The 21,011-nt window shown below is 44.7% G+C and overlaps 1 protein-coding gene across 1 annotated transcript in view; it reads left to right on the forward strand.

The window, feature by feature from the left end:
• The window catches only part of SLC25A43 (solute carrier family 25 member 43), a 48,528-nt gene extending 27,722 nt beyond the window's left edge, over nucleotides 1-20,806 (forward strand). The window contains exons 4-5 of the mRNA XM_055267919.2: nucleotides 18,364-18,498; nucleotides 19,206-20,806. Of these exons, the coding sequence (XP_055123894.1) occupies nucleotides 18,364-18,498; nucleotides 19,206-19,406 (336 nt within the window). The 3' untranslated portion in view covers nucleotides 19,407-20,806. The remainder of the gene's footprint in view (nucleotides 1-18,363; nucleotides 18,499-19,205) is intronic.
• Nucleotides 20,807-21,011: the final 205 nt, after the last annotated feature.

The raw sequence follows: 21,011 nt of genomic DNA on the forward strand, positions 1-21,011 counted from the left end.
GCTTGCCTTGCTGGCGGGCAGCTGCCTACACCCACTCATACCAATGTCCCCGCTGCAGAGCCCGGGTGCTTCCCAGCTGTACAAGGACAACTATTTGGGTCCCGGCTATGCCAAGAGAAACATGGGTCATGTGGTTCACAGGACAGAAAGGTTCGTTTACTCCAATATGATTGGCATTTTTTTTGTTTGATTATTGGATATTTGCCAAAAGACTGAAGCCTCCTGCCACAACCACCTCCCCCACATATATATCCTCAGATGGTTTGGGAATTGGACAGCTTAGTCATCAGGTCCTGTCCTCCACATCCACAGAAGATACAAGTTGTTTCCAGATAACATGCAGAAGGTTCTGAGCTCCTTCCTGTGTCCTCCAGCTCGAAGACTCTTTTCTTTTCCCTATGAATTTTTTTCCTTTTCTTTCTCTAGTCTTTCCTTTTTAATGCCCTTTTAAAATTAAGTATTCTATCTTTTGAGTGGGTAACACATACACATGATACAAAATCCAAAAGGTGTAACGAGTATATGCTGAAAAGTAAACCTCTCTAACCTTTGTCCTTAGCCGTTCGGCTCTCCTGTGAGTCAATACTGTTGTTAGCAGTTTCTTACCTGTATCTTTCCAAAGATGGTCTATGCAAAGATCCACATAAACTTGTACATTTATGTTCTGTTTTTAGGTCAGCAGCAGCACACTACATACACTCCTCTGTGCCCTGTTTCTTTTCCACCTGAAAATGTATCTTGGCTGGGCATGGTGGCTCATGCCTGCAATCCCAGCACTTTGGGAGGCCGAGGCAGGTGGATCACTTGAGGTCAGGAGTTCAAGACCAGTCTGGCCAACATGGTGAAACCCTGTCTCTACTAAAAATACGAAAATTAGCTGAGCGTGGTGGTGGGCACCTGTAATTCTAGCTACTCAGGAGGCTGAGGCGGGGGAATCACTTGAACCTGGGAGGCAGAGGTTGCAGTGAGCCAAGATCACACCACTGCACTCCAGCCTGGGTGATAAGAGTGAAACTCTGTCTCAAAAAAAAAAAAAATGTATCTTGGAAATGATATCACATCAATCCAGATAAAGCTGCCACATATTTTTTAATTTATGACATAGTATTTCCACGGTATGATATACTATTTATTTAACTAGTCCCTGATTGGTGGACATTTAGATTATTTCCAGTCTTCTGCTATTACTAACAATTCTGTAACAAATCTCCTTGTTACATACATTTTTCATGCACACACAAATAGATCTGTAGGATAAACAGGGGTCCCCAACCCCTGGTCCGTGGCCTGTTAGGAACTGGGCTGGGCCACACAGTGTGAAGTGAGTGGCCAGCGAGTGGCATTATGGCCTGAGCCCCGCCTCCTGTCAGATCAGTGGCAGCATTAGATTCTCATAGGAGTGCAAACCCTATTGTGAGCTGTGCGTGCAAGGGACCTGGGTTGCACACTCCTTATGAGAATCTAATGCCTGATGATCTGAGATGGAACAGTTTCATCCCAAAACCATTCCCCCCAACCCCTTGTCCATGGAAAAATGGTCCTCCACAAAACCAGTCCCTGGTGCCAAAAAGGTTAGGGACTGCTGGGCTAAATTCCTAGAATTTTTGCTTTCGTCAAAGGGCATATGTGTCTTACATCTTTTTTTTTTTTTTTTGAGACAGAGTCGCCAGGCTGAAGTGCAGTGGTGCAATCTCAGCTCACTGCAACCTCCACCTCCTGGGTTCAAGCGATTCTCCTGCCCCAGCCTCCCAAGTAGCTGGGAGTACAGGCACACGCCACCATGCCCAGCTAATTTTTGTATTTTCAGTAGAGACAGGGTTTCACCATGTTGGCCAGGATGGTCTCCATCTCCTGACCTCATGATCCGCCCACCTCGGCCTCCCAAAGTGCTGGGATTACAGGCGTGAGCTGCCGTGCCCAGCTGTGTTTTACATCTTTATAACTATTGTTCAGTTATTTCAGTACTCATGGAAAGATTGAACAACCAAAACGTTGCCTCTGTTGGAAGACCTCTGAGGAATTTATCACAGCAATAATCAAGTGCTTTGCTTTTAAGTCTTTGTTCTTTATTTGTACCTACTGCAAGTTTGTTATTACTTTCCTTCAATATGTATTAAACACCTCTACCATGCACCAGGTAAGCTTTGAGGCCAAAACCATAAACACAACAAATGTGGTTGCTGCCCCCACAATATTTACAGTCTAGGAGATGGAGCAGTTGGGGGCAGGAGGACACATGAACGAAATAATTATACACTGAGTCATTACAAACTGTGTTAAGTGCCATGAAGGAGAAGCACAGGGTGACTGAAAGTGTTCAATAGGCTCCTGACTTCGTGTGGAGGTCTCAGAAGACTTTCCTGGGGAAATGATGTTTATTCTGATCAATAAGACAGACTTAGCGAGGCCGAGGAAATGGCAGGTTTGAAGTCCTAGAGGAAGGAAGGAGCACGGATTCTGGCCAGCAGCATGGATTACAGGATCTGGAAAGGGTCTTCAAGGTCATTTTGTTTCAGTCTCCTCATTTGACATGTGAGGAAACTAAAGTTTAGGGAGCTAAATGACTTGACCAGGGTTATACAGATAGTAACGAAGTCAGGCTGCAGAATCGAGTGTGCGCATTCTGGGAGCTGTGGGTCTGAAGTAGACAGCTACGGGATAGTTGCCTGGGTTTGTGTAGGAGGACTTAAGTTCAGGTTCTTGTGACAAGCTGCCTGACATGTTTCATTTCTCTTCACTAGTAAGATACAGTTTGGATGAATGGCCATTCCAATCTAGCGGGTTGGTTTGTTCTTCAGCATACTTGTCTTTCTTACAAGTTTAAATAATAATAACAATGGTGGTTAATTCTTTAGTGCTTGCTCTATGTCAAATACAGTTCTAAGCAACTTACGTGTATTAAATAATGTCATTTTGACAGCAGTTCTGTAAGGTCGGTGTTATTATTATTACCCCATTTTACAGATGAGGAAATTGAAGCTCGTAAAGGCACTTGCCAACCATCACAGAGCTAGTGAGTGGCAAAGCGGGGGGACTGAGTCCAAACAGTCTGGTTTCAGGGCCCATGTGCTTTGTCTCCCAGGCACTCTCGGTGTCAGCAGCAGGCTGATGGACTCAGGTTTGAGCCCAGAGCTGCCTTGTGCCATGGAAGGTCCACATCAGTGGCTCTCAACCCTGGCTGCACATCAGAATCAGCTGGGGAGCTTGTAAAAAGTGCTAATGTCCAGGGCTCACCCCCGTTCAGTTAAATTGCAATCTCTAGGGGTGGATCCCAGTCACTGAGCGTTTTTAAAAGCTTCCGTGGTCAGCCTAATGCAGCTAAGGGTTGAGATGTACTGGGATCTAGCCTTGCCATTGCTTTGCCCTTTGGGAGCAACCAGCAGCCCATACTTGCCTTTGCGTTCTGGACACCCACTTAGTAGGACACTTGTAGGGGCACTTATTCATACCACAGCACAGGCTCCTGTCTCGGCATAAAGAACTCATTCAGTGTACATGCTTTGGCAGCCACATCCACCAGTGATGTGTGGTAACAAGTCTGTAAAGGGCTAAGAGAGTATTTTCAGTCCTGAGCGTCAGAAGACAGTGGAGCTTAGTGGAGTGGAGCTTGGCTCTGAGTCAAACAGACCCAGATTCAAGTTGATGCTTTGTGTCATGGTCTGTGATTTTAGAGACTGGTGTTTATCCTCTCACCAACTCCATTTTGTCATCCATATAATCAAGCTAATACGATAATACTACCTCTTTCATGAGGCTTTTGTGAGGATTAAATGAGATAGTATATAGAAAGCAATCAGTGGGCCAGGCGCAGTGGCTCATGCCTGTGATCCCAGCACTTTGGGAGGCCGAGGTAGGCAGATCGCCTGTGGTCAGGAGTCCAAGACCAGCCTGGCCAACATGGTGAAACCCCGTCTCTACTAAAGAATAGAAAAATTAGCCAGGCTTGGTGGCAGTCATCTGTAATCCCAGCTACTCAGGAGGCTGAGGCAGGAGAATCGCTTGAACCTGGGAGGTGGAGGGTGCAGTGAGCCAAGATTGCGCCAGTGCACTTCAGCCCGGAAGACAGTGAGACTGTCTCCAACAACAACAAAAAAAAAAAGAAAGAAAGAAAAGAAAAGAAAAAAGAAAGAGAAAGAAAAGAAAAAAAAGAAAGCACCCAGTGCTAGGCCATGTCTTTATTTCATGACTATCCACGTAGCTTATGTGAGTAAACAGCTGTATTTGGGAAAAGCTACTAGTGACACTGATATTGACAGGAATTTGACTTGACATTTAATGAGTGCCTGGTATGTACATTGAAGAGTGAAAGATCCTGAAGAGCTAGGATGACTAGGAAGGCCCCGTGCCTGCTGACTAGCTTGCTGGCTGGGAGGGAGCGTGAAGACTTGCACCCAGATAACTCATATAAGGTAGAGTGTGCCACAGCAGTGGTCTAAACGAGAAGCTAAGGGAGGCCAGGTGCGGTGGCTCATGCTTGTAATCCCAGCGCTTTGGGAGGCTGAGGCAAGTGGATCACTTGAGGTTAGGAGTTCGAGACCAGCCTGGCCAACATGGTGAAATCCCGTCTCTACTAAAAATACAAAACAGTTGGACATGGTGGGGGGCACCTATAGTCCCAGCTACTTGGGAGGCTGAGGCAGGAGAATCACTTGAACCCGGGAATGGGGACGTTGTAGTGAGACGAGATCGCTCCATTGCACTCCAGCCTGAGTGACAAGAGTGAGACTCGATCTCAAAAAAAAAAAAAAAAAAAAAAGCTAAGGGAGCACAAGATACGGGGAGAGAAAGCCCCAGTTCAAACAGAAGCTGGAAAACAATTATAAAATAACCAAGGAAATATGAATACTAACTGAACTCAATATATGATGATATTAAGGAATTATAAATTTTTAGGTGTGATAACGGTATTATACATATATTTTTAAGGAACAATTATAGTTTAGATAAACATAATTCTAATTAATAATATGTAAGTCAGATGAAATGATGTCTCGTGGGGGTAGAGATGAAAGAAGATTGGCCACGTATAACTAATTGTTGAAGGTGGGTGATGGAACTTTGTGCTCATTTTACTGGCCTCTCTACTTTTATATATGGTTGAGACTTTTCACGATAAAAAGTTTTAAAAAGAGGGCCGGGCACAGTGGCTCATGCCTATAATGCCAGCACTTTGGGAGGCTGAGGCGGGCGGATCACTTGGGGCCAGGATTTCGAGACCAGCCTAGCCAACATGGTGAAACTCTGTCTTTACTAAAAATACAGAAATTAGCTGGGCGTGGTGGCACACACCTGTAATCCCAGCTACTTGGGAGGCTGGGGCAGGAGAATCACTTGAACCTGGGAGGCAGAGGTTGCAGTGAGCCAAGATTGTGCCACTGCACTCCAGCCTCAGTGACAGAGCGAGATTCCATCAAAAAAAAAAAAAAAAGTTTTAAAAAGAGGTAAAGTTGCGGCCAGGTGCAGTGACTCACGCCTGTAATCCCAGCACTTTGGGAGGCCGAGGCAGGTGGATCACGAGGTCAGGAGTTCAAAACCAGCCTGGCCAAGATGGTGAATCCCCATCTCTACTAAAAATACAAAAAAATTAGCCGGGTGTCTGTAATCCCAGCTACTCGGGAGGCTGAGGCAGAGAATTGCTTAAACCCGAGAGGCAGAGGTTGCCGTGAGCCGAGATCGCGCCACTGCACTCCAGCCTGGGCGACAGAACGAGACTCCGTCTCAAAAAATAAAAATAAAAGAGAGAGAGGTAAAGTTGAAGAAGAGGAAGGAAACAAGCAGTACACAATTGTGAATTGTGGAATCTGGAAAATTTTCAGGATGAGGTGGCATCTGACTTGGGCATGGGTGACTAGGGAGAGTTGATGTCGCAGTTTAAATCTGAAGGGAGTCTGCTGGCAGAATCTCCTCTTCCTTGAGGGGCTTCAGTCTTTCTTCTTTTAAGGCCCTCACTGATTGGATGAGGCCCACTCACATTATGGACAGGAATTTGTTTTACTCAAATTCTACTGATTTAAATGTCAAACTCATCTTAAACATGCCTTTACAGCAACATCTGGACTAGTGTTTTTCCCAAATAGCTGGGTACTGTGGCCTAACCAACTTGACATATGAAATTAATCATCACAGGGTGGCAGTGGGAAATGATACTAGGAAAACCGGTAGGGGCCAAATTGTAAGGGGTTTTGAATTCTATTAAAATTGTCTTTAGTAAACTTCTTTGGAAAATATTTCTTCTCAAAATGTTTTCTTTAGAAAATTGGGAATTGTTGAAGGCTTCTGAGCAAAGCAATGGTAGCATCTGATGAGTTTGGAAGGGTACTTGGCTGCAATGTGAAGGATGAGTTGGAGAGGGCAGAGACTGAAGATCAAACGATGGGTAAGGAAACTGACCCTTGCTCAAGAGAGATGATGTGAGGTACTGGGAGTAGAGCTGAAAAGTATCCAAAGCATAGAATATAATGCAGGTAGCGGCAAGAGATCAGACTGAGCAGTAGGCAGAGGCCAGGTCATGGAGCACCTGGTAAGCCAGATTAAAGAGCCTGGAGTTTATCCTGACGATAATGGGGGACCCACTGAAGAGTTGAAATCAAGGGAGTAACCTGATTAAATCACTCTGACTGCTAGATGGGGAATAAGGGCAGGTAGACCAGCTAGTAACAGTTATAGTAGTGTGGGCAAAAGATGATGGTGGCTTGGACTAGGGTGAGAGTGGAAAGAAAGAAAAGTAAACAAATTTGGGACATGTTTGGAGCCACTGGAACTTGGTTAGTGATGGATTAGATCAGAGAAAGGTGAGAGACAGAGAAAACTTAAAGGTGACTCAGGTTTTGGGCCTAAGCAAGTAGGTTGATGACAGTGCCATTTGCTGACATGAGGAAAACTAGAGGACAGTCAGGATTGGAGTGGAGCAAAATCAAGAGTTCTGATTAGGACATATAAAGTTTCAGATGTTCAGTAGACTTCTGAGTGACAATGTCAAGTAGCTAGTTGATTACATGATCCTGTGGCTCAGAGGAGAGATACAGATAGAAATGTGGAAATCATCAAGCAGAAGAGAACAGAAAGAAGGCCAGCGCAGTTGAAGGGTTTTGTGACCCTTCATCTTGGGTCACAAAAGAGTGACCCAAGATAAAGTTGAAAAGGTGGGAGGGTCAGGCATGGTGGTGCATGCCTGTGGTCCCAGCTACTAGGAAGGCTGAGGAAGGAGGATCACTTGAGCCCAAGAGTTCTGGACTGTAGAGCACTAAGCTAATCAGATGTCCACATTAAGTTCAGCATCACTATGGTGACCTCTCGGGAGCGGGGGACCACCAGGTTGCCAAAGGAGGGGTGAACCGGCCCAGGTTGGAAACAGCAGATCAAAACTCCTGTGCTGATCAGTAGTGGGATTGTACCTGTGAATAGCCTGTGTTGCCCACTCCAGCTTGGGCAACATAGTGACACCACATCTCTGTTAAAAAAAAAAAATTTTTGAGACAGAGTCCACTGCGACATCCAGGCTGGAGTGGAATGGTGCAATCTCAGCTCACTGCAACCTCTGCTTCCTGGGTTCAAGCCATTCTCGTGCCTCAGCCTCCTGAGTAGCTGGGACTACAGGCATGCGCCACCACGCCCGGCTAATTTTTGTATTTTTAGTAGAAATGGGGTTTCACCATATTGGCCAGGCTGGTCTCAAACTCCCAACCTCAAGTCATCTGCCCACCTCGGCCTCCCAAAATGCTGGGATTACAGGCGTGAGCCACTGCACCCAACTTAAAAAATATTTTTAAAAAAAAAGAAAAAAAAAGGTGGGCAGAGCAGATCATATAGGACCTTGTAGCCTACAAGCATGCTGGAACCACTTCCTACTGGCTCAGGAGAACTGACTGTTAAATTTCAGGAAATTTGGGAGCTGGTTGACTTCACATTTGGCAGCCTGAAATCAGCCATAGTGGGAGTACTGACGCTGTTGAAATTGGTAAATGCTACAATTCAGCCCTTTTTTTATTTCCCCCCAGAGAACCAGTTGTTAAACTTTACCACCATATTAGTACTATGGCTTGTAGGCTCCAGTAAGAAATTTAGATTTTATTCTAAATGTGATGTAAAGTCATTAAAATGTTTTAAGCAGGTGAGTAAAAGGATCTGATTTTTTTTTTTTTTTTTTGAGACGGAGTCTCGCTCTGTCACCCAGGCTGGAGTGCAGTGGTGCCATCTCGGCTCACTGCAAGCTCCGCCTCCTGGGTTCACGCCATTCTCCTGCCTCAGCCTCCCGAGTAGCTGGGACAACAGCTGCCTGCCACCATGCCTGGCTAATTTTTTGTGTTTTTAGTAGAGATGGGGTTTCACTGTGTTAACCAGGATGGTCTCGATCTCCTGACCTCATGATCCACCCACCTCGGCCTCCCAAAGTGCTGGGATTACAGGTGTGAGCCACCACACCCGGCCAAGGATCTGATTTTTAAAAATCACTGTACATGGCCAGGTGCAGTGGCTCACGCCTGTAATCCCAGCACTTTGGGAGGCCGAGGCAGGCAGATCACATGAAGTCAGGAATTCAGGACCAGCTGGGCAACATGGTGAAACCCCGTCTGTACTAAAATACAAAAAAATTAGCCGAGCGTGGTGATGCACACCTGTAATCCCAGCTACTCAGGAGGTTGAGGCAGGAGAATCGCTTGAACCCGGGAGACGGAGGTTGCAATGAGCCGAGATTGCGCCACTGCACTCCAGCCTGGGTGACAGAGAGAGACTTCATCTCAAAAAACACACACAAAAAAATACATCACTGTACAAGAATGGACTCTCAGCGGGAGAAGGCAAGATCCCTAAGGAAACTGCTACAACAATCCACATGCGCAGTGGTGCCTTGGCAGTGCAGGTAGAGTTCAGTCAAGAAATTTGGAAGATTGTTAAGGTCCTAAGACTGGATATAGATGGACCTTGATTTATCACAAGTTGATTATAATTGACCTGTTATGTAATTCGTGTTACTTAGTGTCTTTTTGTTTTAGTTGTGGGGAGCACCAGATTACAGAATTATTACCTTGACTCATGACCCGGGGCTCTTTACAGTTCTTACCAGAAACTGGCAGATGATAAATCAGTCATCTTATTTGGTAGCAAAATAAGGAGGTTACTTTCCTGCACGAACATAATTTCCTCTTTTCAATATTTCAGTCTTACATTAGCAGGAGGAACTTGAAGTCTTGTGATTAGGCAGATTCTTTGTAAGGGAAAAGAAGGCTTACTATCCCTTTGGTAACAGTTCTTTACTGATAGGGTAAGAAGGAAAGGAGGTTGAGTCCGAACAATGCTAAAGGAAACACTTTAAAGTAAGACATCCACCGAAGACTCCTAGCCATTTTGCCTACTGTAAAACAGAACCATCTACAATGTCTTGTGAAGAGAGAAATGAAATGAATTTTGATATTTGTTTTCTGCAAAGATTCTACATTACATTGTATAAGTCTTGACCCACCGTTTTTATAACTCATGCATAAAATTATGTGAAAATGCTTTAAAAATTCCAGCCCACTCTTATACTGAGTATTTTATGTACTCATTCAGCAAACTATCCATTGAGCACCGGTCATGTGTCAGCTGCTGGTTAAGGCACTAGAGATACGGAAATTAAAAAGACCCAGTCCTCACAGAGTTCACAGAACACTAGGAAAAAGACATGTAAATTGGACATGATTACAGTACAATTGTGAACGAGGTCTCTTTGAAAGAGTTGTCTGTATTTATTTACCATCTCCAGTCTTTCTTTTCCCATTCTCTTTTTTTTTTTTTTTTTTTTTGACACAGAGTCTCACTCTGTCGCCCAGGCTGGAGTGCAGTGGCACAGTCTTGGCTCACTGCAACCTCCACCTCCCAGGTTCAAGCAATTCTCATGCCTCAGCCTCCCGAGTGGCTGGGATTACAGGCATCTGCCACCATGCCCGGCTAATTTTTGTATTTTTAGCAGAGACAGGGTTTCGCCATGTTGGCCAGGCTGGTTTCGAACTCCTGACCTCAGGTGATCCACTTGCCTTGGCTTCCCAAAGTGCTAGAATTACAGGTGTGAGCCACCACGCCCAGCCCCCATTCTCTAATCTCTCTCTCTCTCTTTTTTTTTTTTTTTTTTTTTTGAGACAGAGTATTACTCTGTTGCCCAGGCTGGAGTGCAGTGGCACAATCTCAGCTTACTGCAACCTCTGCCTCCTGGGTTCAAGCAATTCTCCTGCCTCAGCCTCCCAAGTAGCTGGGATTACAACCAGGCTGGGAGATTCAGCTTATCCATTTCATGTTCTGTTTCTTACAATCATCTGTGTTTGCTTGTCACTGCACCTTAAAGAGAAGGCATAACTCAAAAGTTTCACCCTTCAACTTGATGGAGAATTATTTTTTATTTTATTTTATTTATTTATTTTTTTGAGACAGGGTTTTGCTCTGTTGCCCAGGCTGGAGTGCCATGGTGGAATCTCGGCTCACTGCAGCCTCAACCTCCTGGGCTCAGTCGATCCTCCTGCCTCAGGATCTACTCCTTCCTGAGTAGCTGGGACTACAGGTACATGCCATCATGCCTGGCTAATTTTTTTTTCTTTTGTAGAGACGAGGTTTCGTCATGTTGCCCAGGCTGGTCTTGAACTCCTGGGATCAAGCGATCTGCCAGCCTCAGCCTCCCAAAGTGCTGGAATTACAGGCATGAGCCACTGCGCCCAGCCATTCTATATTTTTAAAGCATAGGTTATTGATTCTTTGAGCTGGATTAATGAGGAAAGATATAACAATCATTAATATAAAATAAAGAATTGTGAAACCTCCTTAATTTGCATGCCACTAACCTAAAATTCTAATAACCCAGGGCTTAGTAAGCAAATTAGTCATATAAACAGCATAATTATAGGGATATTTAAACTGTTTACAAAAAGAAGCTGCTTTTAAAGCCTGCTGAAGTACCTATTTATTACTAATAATGGCTAATATTATTGACACTTATAATGTTGCTGGCACTCTTTATTGTCTTATTTAATTTCCACAGCAACTCTAAGAGCTAGGTATTATCACTCCCATTTTTGAAATAAGGAAATTGAAGCTCAGAGAAGTTAAGGAACTCACTGGGTGCAGTGGCTCACGCCTGTAATCCCAGCACTTTGGGAGGCCAAGGTGGATGGATCACTTGAGGTCAGGAGTTTGAGACCAGCCTGGCCAACATGGCAAAACCCTGTCTCTACTAAAAATACAAAAATTAGCCAGGCGTGGGGGCATGTGCCTGTAATCCCAGCTACTCAGGAGGCTGAGGCACAAGAATCGCTTGAACCCAGGAGGTAGAGGTTGCAATGAACCAAGATCATGCCACTGGGTGACAGAGAAAGACCCTGTCTCCAAAAAAGAGGAACTTGCTTAAGATCAAAAATAGCTAATGAGTAGAAGAGACAAGGGTTCCAATCCAGGTCTGTGTGATGCTGAAGCCCACAGGCAGAACATTCGCACTCTACCTAGACTTCCACAGATCACTCAACCATGCATGAAAGTAAGGCCTGAAAAGTGTCTCTACTAGGTTGCCCTTCATTAATCTAGTTCCAGTCATATATAATAAAATGGAGTGTCTTTCCATAATTTCATAATTTAGATTTCACTCATTTAGGCCGACTCCCCCACTATACATACCCACTAGTTGGAATTAGTGGCCTTTTACTATATGCTGTATTGAATGTCCTTATAGTTGGGGGTCATGAGAGAAGCTAAAGTCTAACTTGAACAAGATGACGACTGGCATTGCCAGGGTTGTGCAGCAACGGTAGTGGGATGGGGTGTCCTGCAAGGGCATGAGTTCGGTGGCTGTCAGAGGCAGCATAAGTTGTAGTGTAAAGCCTTGGAGCCTAGAGGCCAAGGTCACAGAGTCACCAGGAGGCAGGATCCTGGAGTGCAGGCTGCAGTGGCCCAGTAGGCAGAGCATCTGGCCTCTAGGTCTGCCTCTGCTACGCACCAGCTGGGGGCTTTGGTTAAGTCGCTCTGCTTCTCCAGGTCATAGGTTTCTGTTTGTGAAAAGATTAATTGGAAGGGAAGATCTTAGGGTCCATTTCAGATTGGGGTCTCTGGTTTAGGGATCTGCGTTATCAGAGTCTAAAGTAATCGAGTCCTTGGAGATCTAGTAATCAGAAGGAGAGCAAGAAAGGGCCAGCTTTCATTGTCAGGGGCAACAAAGAGGTGGCTCATGCCCATAATCCCAGCACTTTGGGAGGCCAAGGCAGGAGGATCACCTGAGGTCAAGAGTTTGAGGCCAGCCTGGCCAACATGGTGAAACCCCACCTCTACTAAAAGTACAAAAATTAGCTGGGTGTGGTGGCATGCACCTGCAATCTCAGCTACTCGGGAGGCTGAGGCAGGAGAATTGCTTGAATCTGGGAGGCAGAGGTTGCAGTGAGCCGAGATCACACCACTGCTCTCTAGCCTGAGTGACAGAGTGGGACTCCAGCTCAAAAAAAAAAAAAAAAAAGTCCAGAAAGCCTGGTTTGAATCAGTAAAATCGAGTTTTCACACTGCTTCTCTGATGGTAATTCACTCTTCTACAGATTTTTAAGGAGGGTGGAAGAGAGAAAAGCTAAGTAAAATGTGGTCCTAGCCATCACAGGTCTCATAGTATCCTGAGGGAGAGAGACAGGAAACAACTAGCTGGAATATAAAACAGAATAAAATGTGTTCATTACCTGCTGTATGACCTTGGTCAAATCACTTAACCTGTCCCTGAGCCTCAGTTTCCTCAACTGTAACAGACACATAAGCAGTCAATAAATGTCAGCAGCTATGCATCAGTAGTGGCAATAGTAATATGGGCTACATGTGTAATATTTTGTACTATGCCATTACATCTTAGTAAAATAGAACCATCTACAATGTCTTGTGAAGAGAGAAATGAAATGAATTTTGATATTTGTTTTCTGCAAAGATTCTACATTACATTGTATAAGTCTTGACCCACCGTTTTTACAACTCATGCATAAAATTATGTGAAAATGCTTTAAAAATTCCAGCCCACTCTTATACTGAGCATTTTATGTACTCATTCAGCAAACCATTCATTGAGCACCAGTCATGTGTCAGCTGCTGGTTAAGGCACTAGAGATATGGAAATTAAGAAGACCCAGTCCTCACAGAGTTCACAGAACACTAGGAAAAACAGACATGTAAATTGGACATGATTACAGTACAATTGTGAAAGAGGCCTCTTTGAAAGAGTTGTCTATATTCACCATCTCCAATCTTTCTCTTCCCATTCTCCCATTCTCTTTTTTTTTTTTTTTTTTTTTTTGAGACAGAGTCTCACTCTGTCGCCCAGGCTGGAGTGCAGTGGCGCGATCTCAGCTCACTGCAACCTCCACCTCCTGGGTTCAAGCGATTCTCATGACTCAGCCTCCTGAGTAGCTGGGATTACAGGCGCCCACTACCATGCCTGGCTAATTTTTGTATTTTTAGCAGAGACGGGGTTTTGCCATGTTGGCCAGGCTAGTCTCGAACTCCTGACCTCAGGTGATCCACTTGCCTTGGCCTCCCAAAGTGCTAGAATTACAGGCATGAGCCACCATGCCCAGCCGCATTCTCTCTTGAGTCCATTCCAGTCAGACTTTTGCTCCACCACCCAATAAACTTCTCTTTTATTTTTTGAGACAGGGACTCACTCTATCGTCCAGGCTGGAGTACAGTGGCATAATCATGGTTCACTGCAGCCTCAACCTCATGGGCCCAAGCAACCCTCCCACCTCAGCCCCCCCCCCCCAAGTAACTGGGACTACAGGTGTGCACCACCACACCCAGCTAATTTTTATATTTTTTGCAGAGATAGGGGTCCCACTATGTTGCCCAGGCTGGTCTTGAACTCCTGGGCTCAAGCAATCCTCCCCCCATGGCCTCCCAAAGTGCTGGGATTGCACATGTGAGCCACTGCACCCAGCCAAAACTTCTCTTTTTATGATAACCAGTGACCTCCATGTGTTTAGATACAAGGGTCACTTCTCAGTCTTCATCTTACTGGGCCCTCAGCAGCTCACCACTCCTCCTTCACATACCACCTTCACTTGGCTTACTGGACACCACACTTTCCTTTTCCTTCTTCACCGACTGCTCCTTCTCAGTCTTCTTTGCTGGGTCTAATGTGGAAGTATCCCCAGGCTCAAGCCCTAAGTGATCTCATCTGGTCTCCTGGCTTTAAATACCATCCGTGTACTGGTGACGCCCTAATTATGTTTCCAGCCCTGACCTCTCCCCTGAACTCCAGACTCATGTAGCCAACTCTCCATCTCCATTTGAATGGCTAACAAGCATTGCACAGTTAACTCCTGATGTTTTCACTCACCCTTAAAAAACAAAAACAAAGCCAACCTGCTTCTCCCATAGCGTCCTCCATCTCAGTTCATGGCACTTCTGTCTATCCCGTCGCTTAGGCCAGAAACTTTAGAGCCATCCTTGACTTTCCTCTCACACCCTCATCCAGTCCATCAGCCAATCCTGTTGACTCTACCTTCAGAATATATCGAGTCTGACCACTGCTCACCACTCCACCACTAGCATCCCAGTCCAAGCTACTGTCATCTCTTGCCTAAATTACTCTAGTAGTCTCCTAACCAGTCTCCATCCTACTTTTCCCTCCATCCTTGAGTCTTTTTCAACATAGCAGCCAAAGTGATCATGCGAAAATATAAATTAGGTCATGCCATTCTTCTATTCATAACCCCCCCAGTGACCAGTCTTCTCAGTAAAAGCCAAAATGCTTACTGTGGGCCCTACCAGCCTTATACAACCTAGCCACCATTTACTTTTCTGAAGTCATATCCCATTACTCTCTATTTTGTTCATTCCATTACCACCACACTGGCCTCCTCATTGCCTCTGTAACACCCCAGACATGCTCCTGTCCCAGGGCCTTTGAAGATATCTGTACAACTTGCTTCCTCACTTCCTTCAGATCTCCAAAAAGCCATCTTCTTGGTGAGGTCTTCTCTGATTACCCTAATAAAAACTTCAGCATCCTCCAGACACTCCTTATGTTCCCTCTGCTTTTATTTTATCCAGAGCACTCACCTCCTCTTAGTATTTGGCGTAATTTGCTTATTTATTGTCTGTCTTGTCTTCCCCTGCAATTAGAATTTCAGCTTTATAGGAACAGGGACTTTTGTCTGTTTGGTTCACTAATGTATCCTGAGTGTCTGGCATATAGTAAGTATCAATAAATATGCAAATAGATGAATAGTCTTTAGAGGGGATAATGGGAGCTAATGGGAGTATAAAAAAGAGCTAAGGAGTGCAGTCAGTATGATTGGGGTGAGTGATGCTTTTCATGCTGGAAAAGTTGTCATGAAGGGCCTTACATGTCATTCTAAGGAGCTTAGATTTTATCCTACAGGCGGTAAAAAGTCAGTAAAGGAGTCAGTGGTCTGAATTGGAATCTTAGAAATGCGTTCTGGCTGTAGTATAAAGAATGAGGCCGGGCACGGTGGCTCACACTTGTAATCTCAGCACTTTGGGCGGCCGAGGCAGGTGGATCACCTGAGGTCAGGAGTTCAAGACCAGCCTGCCCAACACAGGGAAACCCCATCTCTACTAAAAATACAAAAATTAGGCAGGTGTGATGGCATGCACCTGTAATCCCAGCTACTCGGGAGGCTGAGGCAGGAGAATCGCTTGAACCCAGGAGGCAGAGGTTGCAGTGAGCCGAGATCGTGTGACTGCACTCCAGCCTGAGCAACAGGGCGAGACTCTGTCTCAAAAAAAAGAAGAAGAAGAATGAATTGGAGGCTGGGTGTGGTGGCTTATACTTGTAATCCTAGCACTATGGGAGGCCAAGGTGGGAGGATCACATGAGCCCAGAAATTCGAGACCAGCCTGGGCAACATAGGGAAACCCTGTCTCTACAAAAAATACAAAAATTAGCAGGGCATGGTGGCGCATGCCAGTAGTCCCAGCTACCAGGGAGGCTAAGGTGGGAGGATCACCTGAGCCTAGGAGGTTCAGGCTGCAGTGAACCGTGATTGCACCATTGGACTCCAGCCTGGGTAACAGAGCGAGACTATGTCTCAAAAAAAGAAAGAAAAAGGAAAAGAAAAGAATTGAAAAGGACAAGAGTGGGTCCAAGAGGCCAGTAACAGACTGCTACAGTAATGCACACATGAGATGGTGGTAGCCTGAATTATGGGAGTGCTAGTGGGGATGGAAAGGAGGAGCTGCATTTGAGAAATGCTCTATTTAGAAGACAAGATTGATAGGACTTGATGATTGCTTGGATAGGGCAGTAAGGGTGGGTGAAATGAAGGAATCCCAGGTTTCTGGCTTGGGGTAGCTTGTTAAAGAGTTGGGCCATTCATCACTGAGATAAGAAATACAGAAGAAAGAATAAATCTGACACTGTCAAGAAGAAAGGCAACAATAGGTTCTAGGTGTGTCGAGTTTTGAGTACTTGTGTACTATCCAGGTAGAGCTGCCCAGTAGGCAGTTGGGTGCTTGGTTTTGGAGGTCAGTGGGAGGTCAGAGCCAAAGATAAAGATTTGGGAGCCATCTGCCTGTAGGAGGTGTTTAAAGCAAAAGCTATGGTAGAATTTCCTAGAAAAGGTATATAAATTGAGGAGGACCAAAAGAGTTCCTGGTTATCAGTGCCAAATATTGCCCCCTAAGAAATCCAGTAATAATATAGCCAAAAAGAGCCACTGGATTTGGAAACCAGGAGGTCGACAATGGAATACATTTCATGTATTCAAATGTTTATTAAATATCTACTATGTATTAAGAATATTAAGGATACAGAAGTCAATAAAACAGACCAAAAAATCCCTCCTTACCTGTAGCTGAAATTCTAGTTGCAGAGAAGGAGCAGATAAATAAAGGAAATAAATAAGTAAATTATTCCAAATATTAAAAGGCAGTGAATGCTCTGAAGGTTAGATAAGCTGCCTAGGGTCACAGGGCCAAGTAAGTGAAGAAACTAGGACTAGAAACGAACCTGCTCAACTCTAGAGTTGTGCTCTTCTTACTGTTGTACCACACCTCCTCTCCCACATCGATAATCTTGGTTCCATTGCCACAGAATGCCATATAGCCCCAACGAAACATTTCAGAAACAAACCAAAGTATGTGCATAGCTTAATATAAACTCAACACCATTTCTGAAAGCCAGCTATGAGGGGACATCCCCTTCATAGTGGACAGGTAGTACCAGTTTTATATGTAGATGGTATATTGAAAAGTCATTTCATCTGATTGTAAAATTATTTTTCTAAGAGGATGGCTGGGTGCAGTGGCTCACGCCTGTAATCCTAGCACTTTGGGAGGCCGAGGCAGGTGGATCACTTGAGGCCAGGAGTTTCAGACCAGCCTGGCCAACATCGTGAAACCCCATCTCTACCAAAACTATAAAAATTAGCCAGGTGTGGTGGTGTGCACCTGTAGTCCTAGATACTCGGGAGGCTGTGACAGGAGAATCGCTTGAACCCAGGAGGTGGAGGCTGCAGTGAGCCGAGATCATGCCACTGCACACCAGCCTGGGCAAGAGTGAGATTCTGTTGCAAAAAAATAATAATATTAAAGGATAAAACATTCCTTTCAGAGATGGAGCATTTTGGTAATAATAGGGTTCAGTCAGGATGGCTCTGAAGGTGGTGATGATGTCCACGGGGTGGCCAAAATGGTATAAAGGTGAGGATCACTGAAACCGAAGGCCAGAAACTGGTCATGGGCTGGGTCGTCTTTATAGATGCCAAAGTTACCTAAGATGACGGCGAGGCTAGGAGAGGGTGAGCCACCAGGTATCACAGTCTTCAATGAATGTGGAAGAGTGGCCAGATTAGTAGATAATAGCAGGCCAAGGAGTATGGTTCAGTGACATCAGCCCCAGCTAAGTGCTTCTGTCGTGAGAGTGAAGGAGGAAGGGTTTGGGAACAGCAACAGAGCGTGAGAAGAATGCCACCATCGCAATGCTCCCCACCCTGTCACATCTGTGAGGTGGAGAAATGAACAGCCTCCGCTTGGGAGCTTCACAGGGGAAGGACCAGTAAAGACAAGGAAACAGGAGAATACTTTAAAAAGGCTAAGGGCATGGGATTATGTTTATCATGTCCAGAAGGCATAGGTTGGGAGGGAATGTCAGTATGAAATTGAATCTGTCCCAAATGTCGGCTTCCTTCCAAGCAAAATAAATGACAAATATATGGACAGGGTATCATGATTGTATTGCATGTTAATATCCGTTCTAAGCCCACAGAACAAGAAGAACCCCACAGCAGCCATTCTTTGCCATCATCTTGGCCAGGAACCCAGCATCCAGAGTGTAGACTTGAGACCCTGGCTCCTTCCACTAGGACATTTATTTCCTAGTGTTTCAATCACCTCATCCCAGCTTCTGTTCCCTGCCAGGCTCAGAGCCCCTACCTCCCACACAGTGGAGGAGTAGATGTCCATTTCTCAGGAGCAGTGGACTGCTTCCGGCAGACAGTGAAGGCCCAGGGGGTCCTGGGGCTCTGGAATGGATTGACAGCCAATTTACTGAAGGTGAGAAGAGCCACCAGTCTCCGCTGCTCCCCTGCCTCTTCCAATTCTACCCTCTTCCTTTGTCACCCCCAACCCCCACTACAGTTTGCTTGGAAAACCCCCTCTAGCACTAATGGGTAGCACAAGGCCCATGAATGCATACTGTCTGTCAGCCCCATAGAGAGGGGAACCTGTGCAGTGGTGGAGTATCTTATACCCCATTCCAGAGGAGCTGATCATTTAGTGCAGAGATACTTAATGTGGAGGTTCATGGGCCCCCAAGGGGAACCTAACCCCTCATCCTAAAATTCTATGCAAAAATGTATGTGTATATGCATATATGCATCATATTCCCAAAGAAATCCATGACAAAAAAAAAAAAAACGTTAAGCACTCTGGACTAACCTTGCACTAGCTGGCATGTAAATGATTCCAGTCAAGGCCAGCATATAGTGACAGGCAGTATCAGATAGTCTGCGTGCATATGACCCAGATCTAGCGCCTCCCAGGCAGGTCATGCCCTTCAATCACTGTCATTCCTCTCCCAACCCACATTGAGCCAGCTTTCCTTTTGCCATCTTCCCTGATTCCAAAAAGAGTTACCATTTGTATTGCCACCGCTATTATCTCACTTTACAAGATAACTTACCCTGATCCAAGTTGACTGCAGACACACTGATGTTTTCTTTTTAAGAACTTAACTTGATTTTCATTTTCGGTTTTAACAGATAGTTCCATATTTTGGAATTATGTTTAGCACCTTTGAGTTCTGCAAGAGAATCTGTCTTTACCAAAATGGTTACATTCTGTCTCCACTGAGCTATAAATTGACCCCAGGAGTCGATCAGAGTTTGCAGCCCCAGGAATTACGAGAATTAAAGAAGTTCTTCAAAACGAGAAAACTGAAGCCTAAAAAACCAACTCTATAAAATGGAATGGAACTAGAAGTGCACTGACTGACAGCGTGTTGCAATCACAGATAAATGTAGCCTCATAACTGTGCACCTGAGGCGGGATGAGAAGCTACTGCTATCTGCTGCTCTGGGAAATGAGATGGTTTGGCCATGCACCACCTCAGATCTCCAAACTGATGTCCCTGTGAACACCTGCACCATGAGAAGGTTTCCCAACAAGAGTGTGTCATGATGGCATTCCACGAGATTTTATAACCAGAGTCTAGCAGTGATAAAATGTACAATTTACACCCTGAATAGAAACATGACACCAAAGAAAGGGCATTGCCATGACATCTCAAAGCAACAGGTAATTGAAGTGGCTGAGTGGATACCACATTGTGAGGTCAGCCACTGGGTCACTTGTAGTCAATGCAAAGCTTGCACAAACCAACGTCAGCCTAGTTTTGCTCAGTTTGACCTGAGACTTCTCAATACAATCTGTTGTTTTGTTTTGTTTTTAGAGACAGGGTCTTGCTCTGTCACCCAGACTGGAGTACAATGACACAATCATAGCTCACTGCAGCCTTGAACTCCTGGGCTCAAGACATCCTCCTGCTTCAGCCTCCCGAGAGTTGGGACCATAGGACCACACCTAGCTAATTTTTGGGGGGGCGGGTCTTGCTATGTTGCCCAGGCTGGTCTTGAACTCCTGGGCTCATGCAATCCTCCTGCCTTGGCCTCCCAAAGCGCTAGGATTACAGGTGTGAGCCGCTGCACCCTGCCCCAGTACAATCTTTCTTGAACTCAAATTTTTGCAGACATCTGAGTGCACACACCACAGTGTAAATTATGCCTTATCAGAATCTAAATGAAAATAGTGAACATTTAAAAGCTATCACCATTGTAGTAGAATCATCCTTCTTTTGTGAAATTTGAAGCATCCCAGGCTTAAAATCTTACGTTTCAGTAAGACAGTTTATACCATGACTGCTTAATTATCCCCCCAAAGACCTTCTGATTGAAGTCATGTACAGTTCAGTGGCCTAAATTCTCTGCCTTTTTAACTTGCTTTGCAAGTCTACCCTGAAAATAAGTTATTTCGTCAAGTTATTCTCAAAGATGTCCCAGTTGCCTAGAAAGGATCAAATGGAACATTTGACACACATACCCAAAAAAATGTAACTGACTATAAACACTTTAACCTAATCATCTGTATCAAGCTTTCTAAAAATCAAATTTCAGGATTGTTCCACTTTAGAGATTCTATGTAAAGTTTAACTACACTTTTCAAATAGCACCTATCTATGCATTTAAAAATGCATTAATATCTAACATAAAATTATTAATTTATACACACACATACACTCATACACAGAGATTTTCAGTATGTTGCAAGTATTTTTTCCGATTAAATTTATTTTCCAAAGAAAAAACGATGTGTTGGTCATTTATTGCTAGTCCGAGTTATAAAACTATGGTTAAATACATACTGGCCAAATCTGTAAGCTCTCAGAGCCTTATCCTATTTAAGTATACCAAAATAATTCACTTTTCCAACTGCTGCGGCATTCGGTTTTATGGAGAATGGCAGTTAACACACACACACATGGAAATCTCATCTGTAGCTCAATCTGTTAG

This window comes from Symphalangus syndactylus, chromosome X (assembly GCF_028878055.3).
Source record: "Symphalangus syndactylus isolate Jambi chromosome X, NHGRI_mSymSyn1-v2.1_pri, whole genome shotgun sequence".
Lineage (NCBI taxonomy): Eukaryota > Metazoa > Chordata > Mammalia > Primates > Hylobatidae > Symphalangus > Symphalangus syndactylus.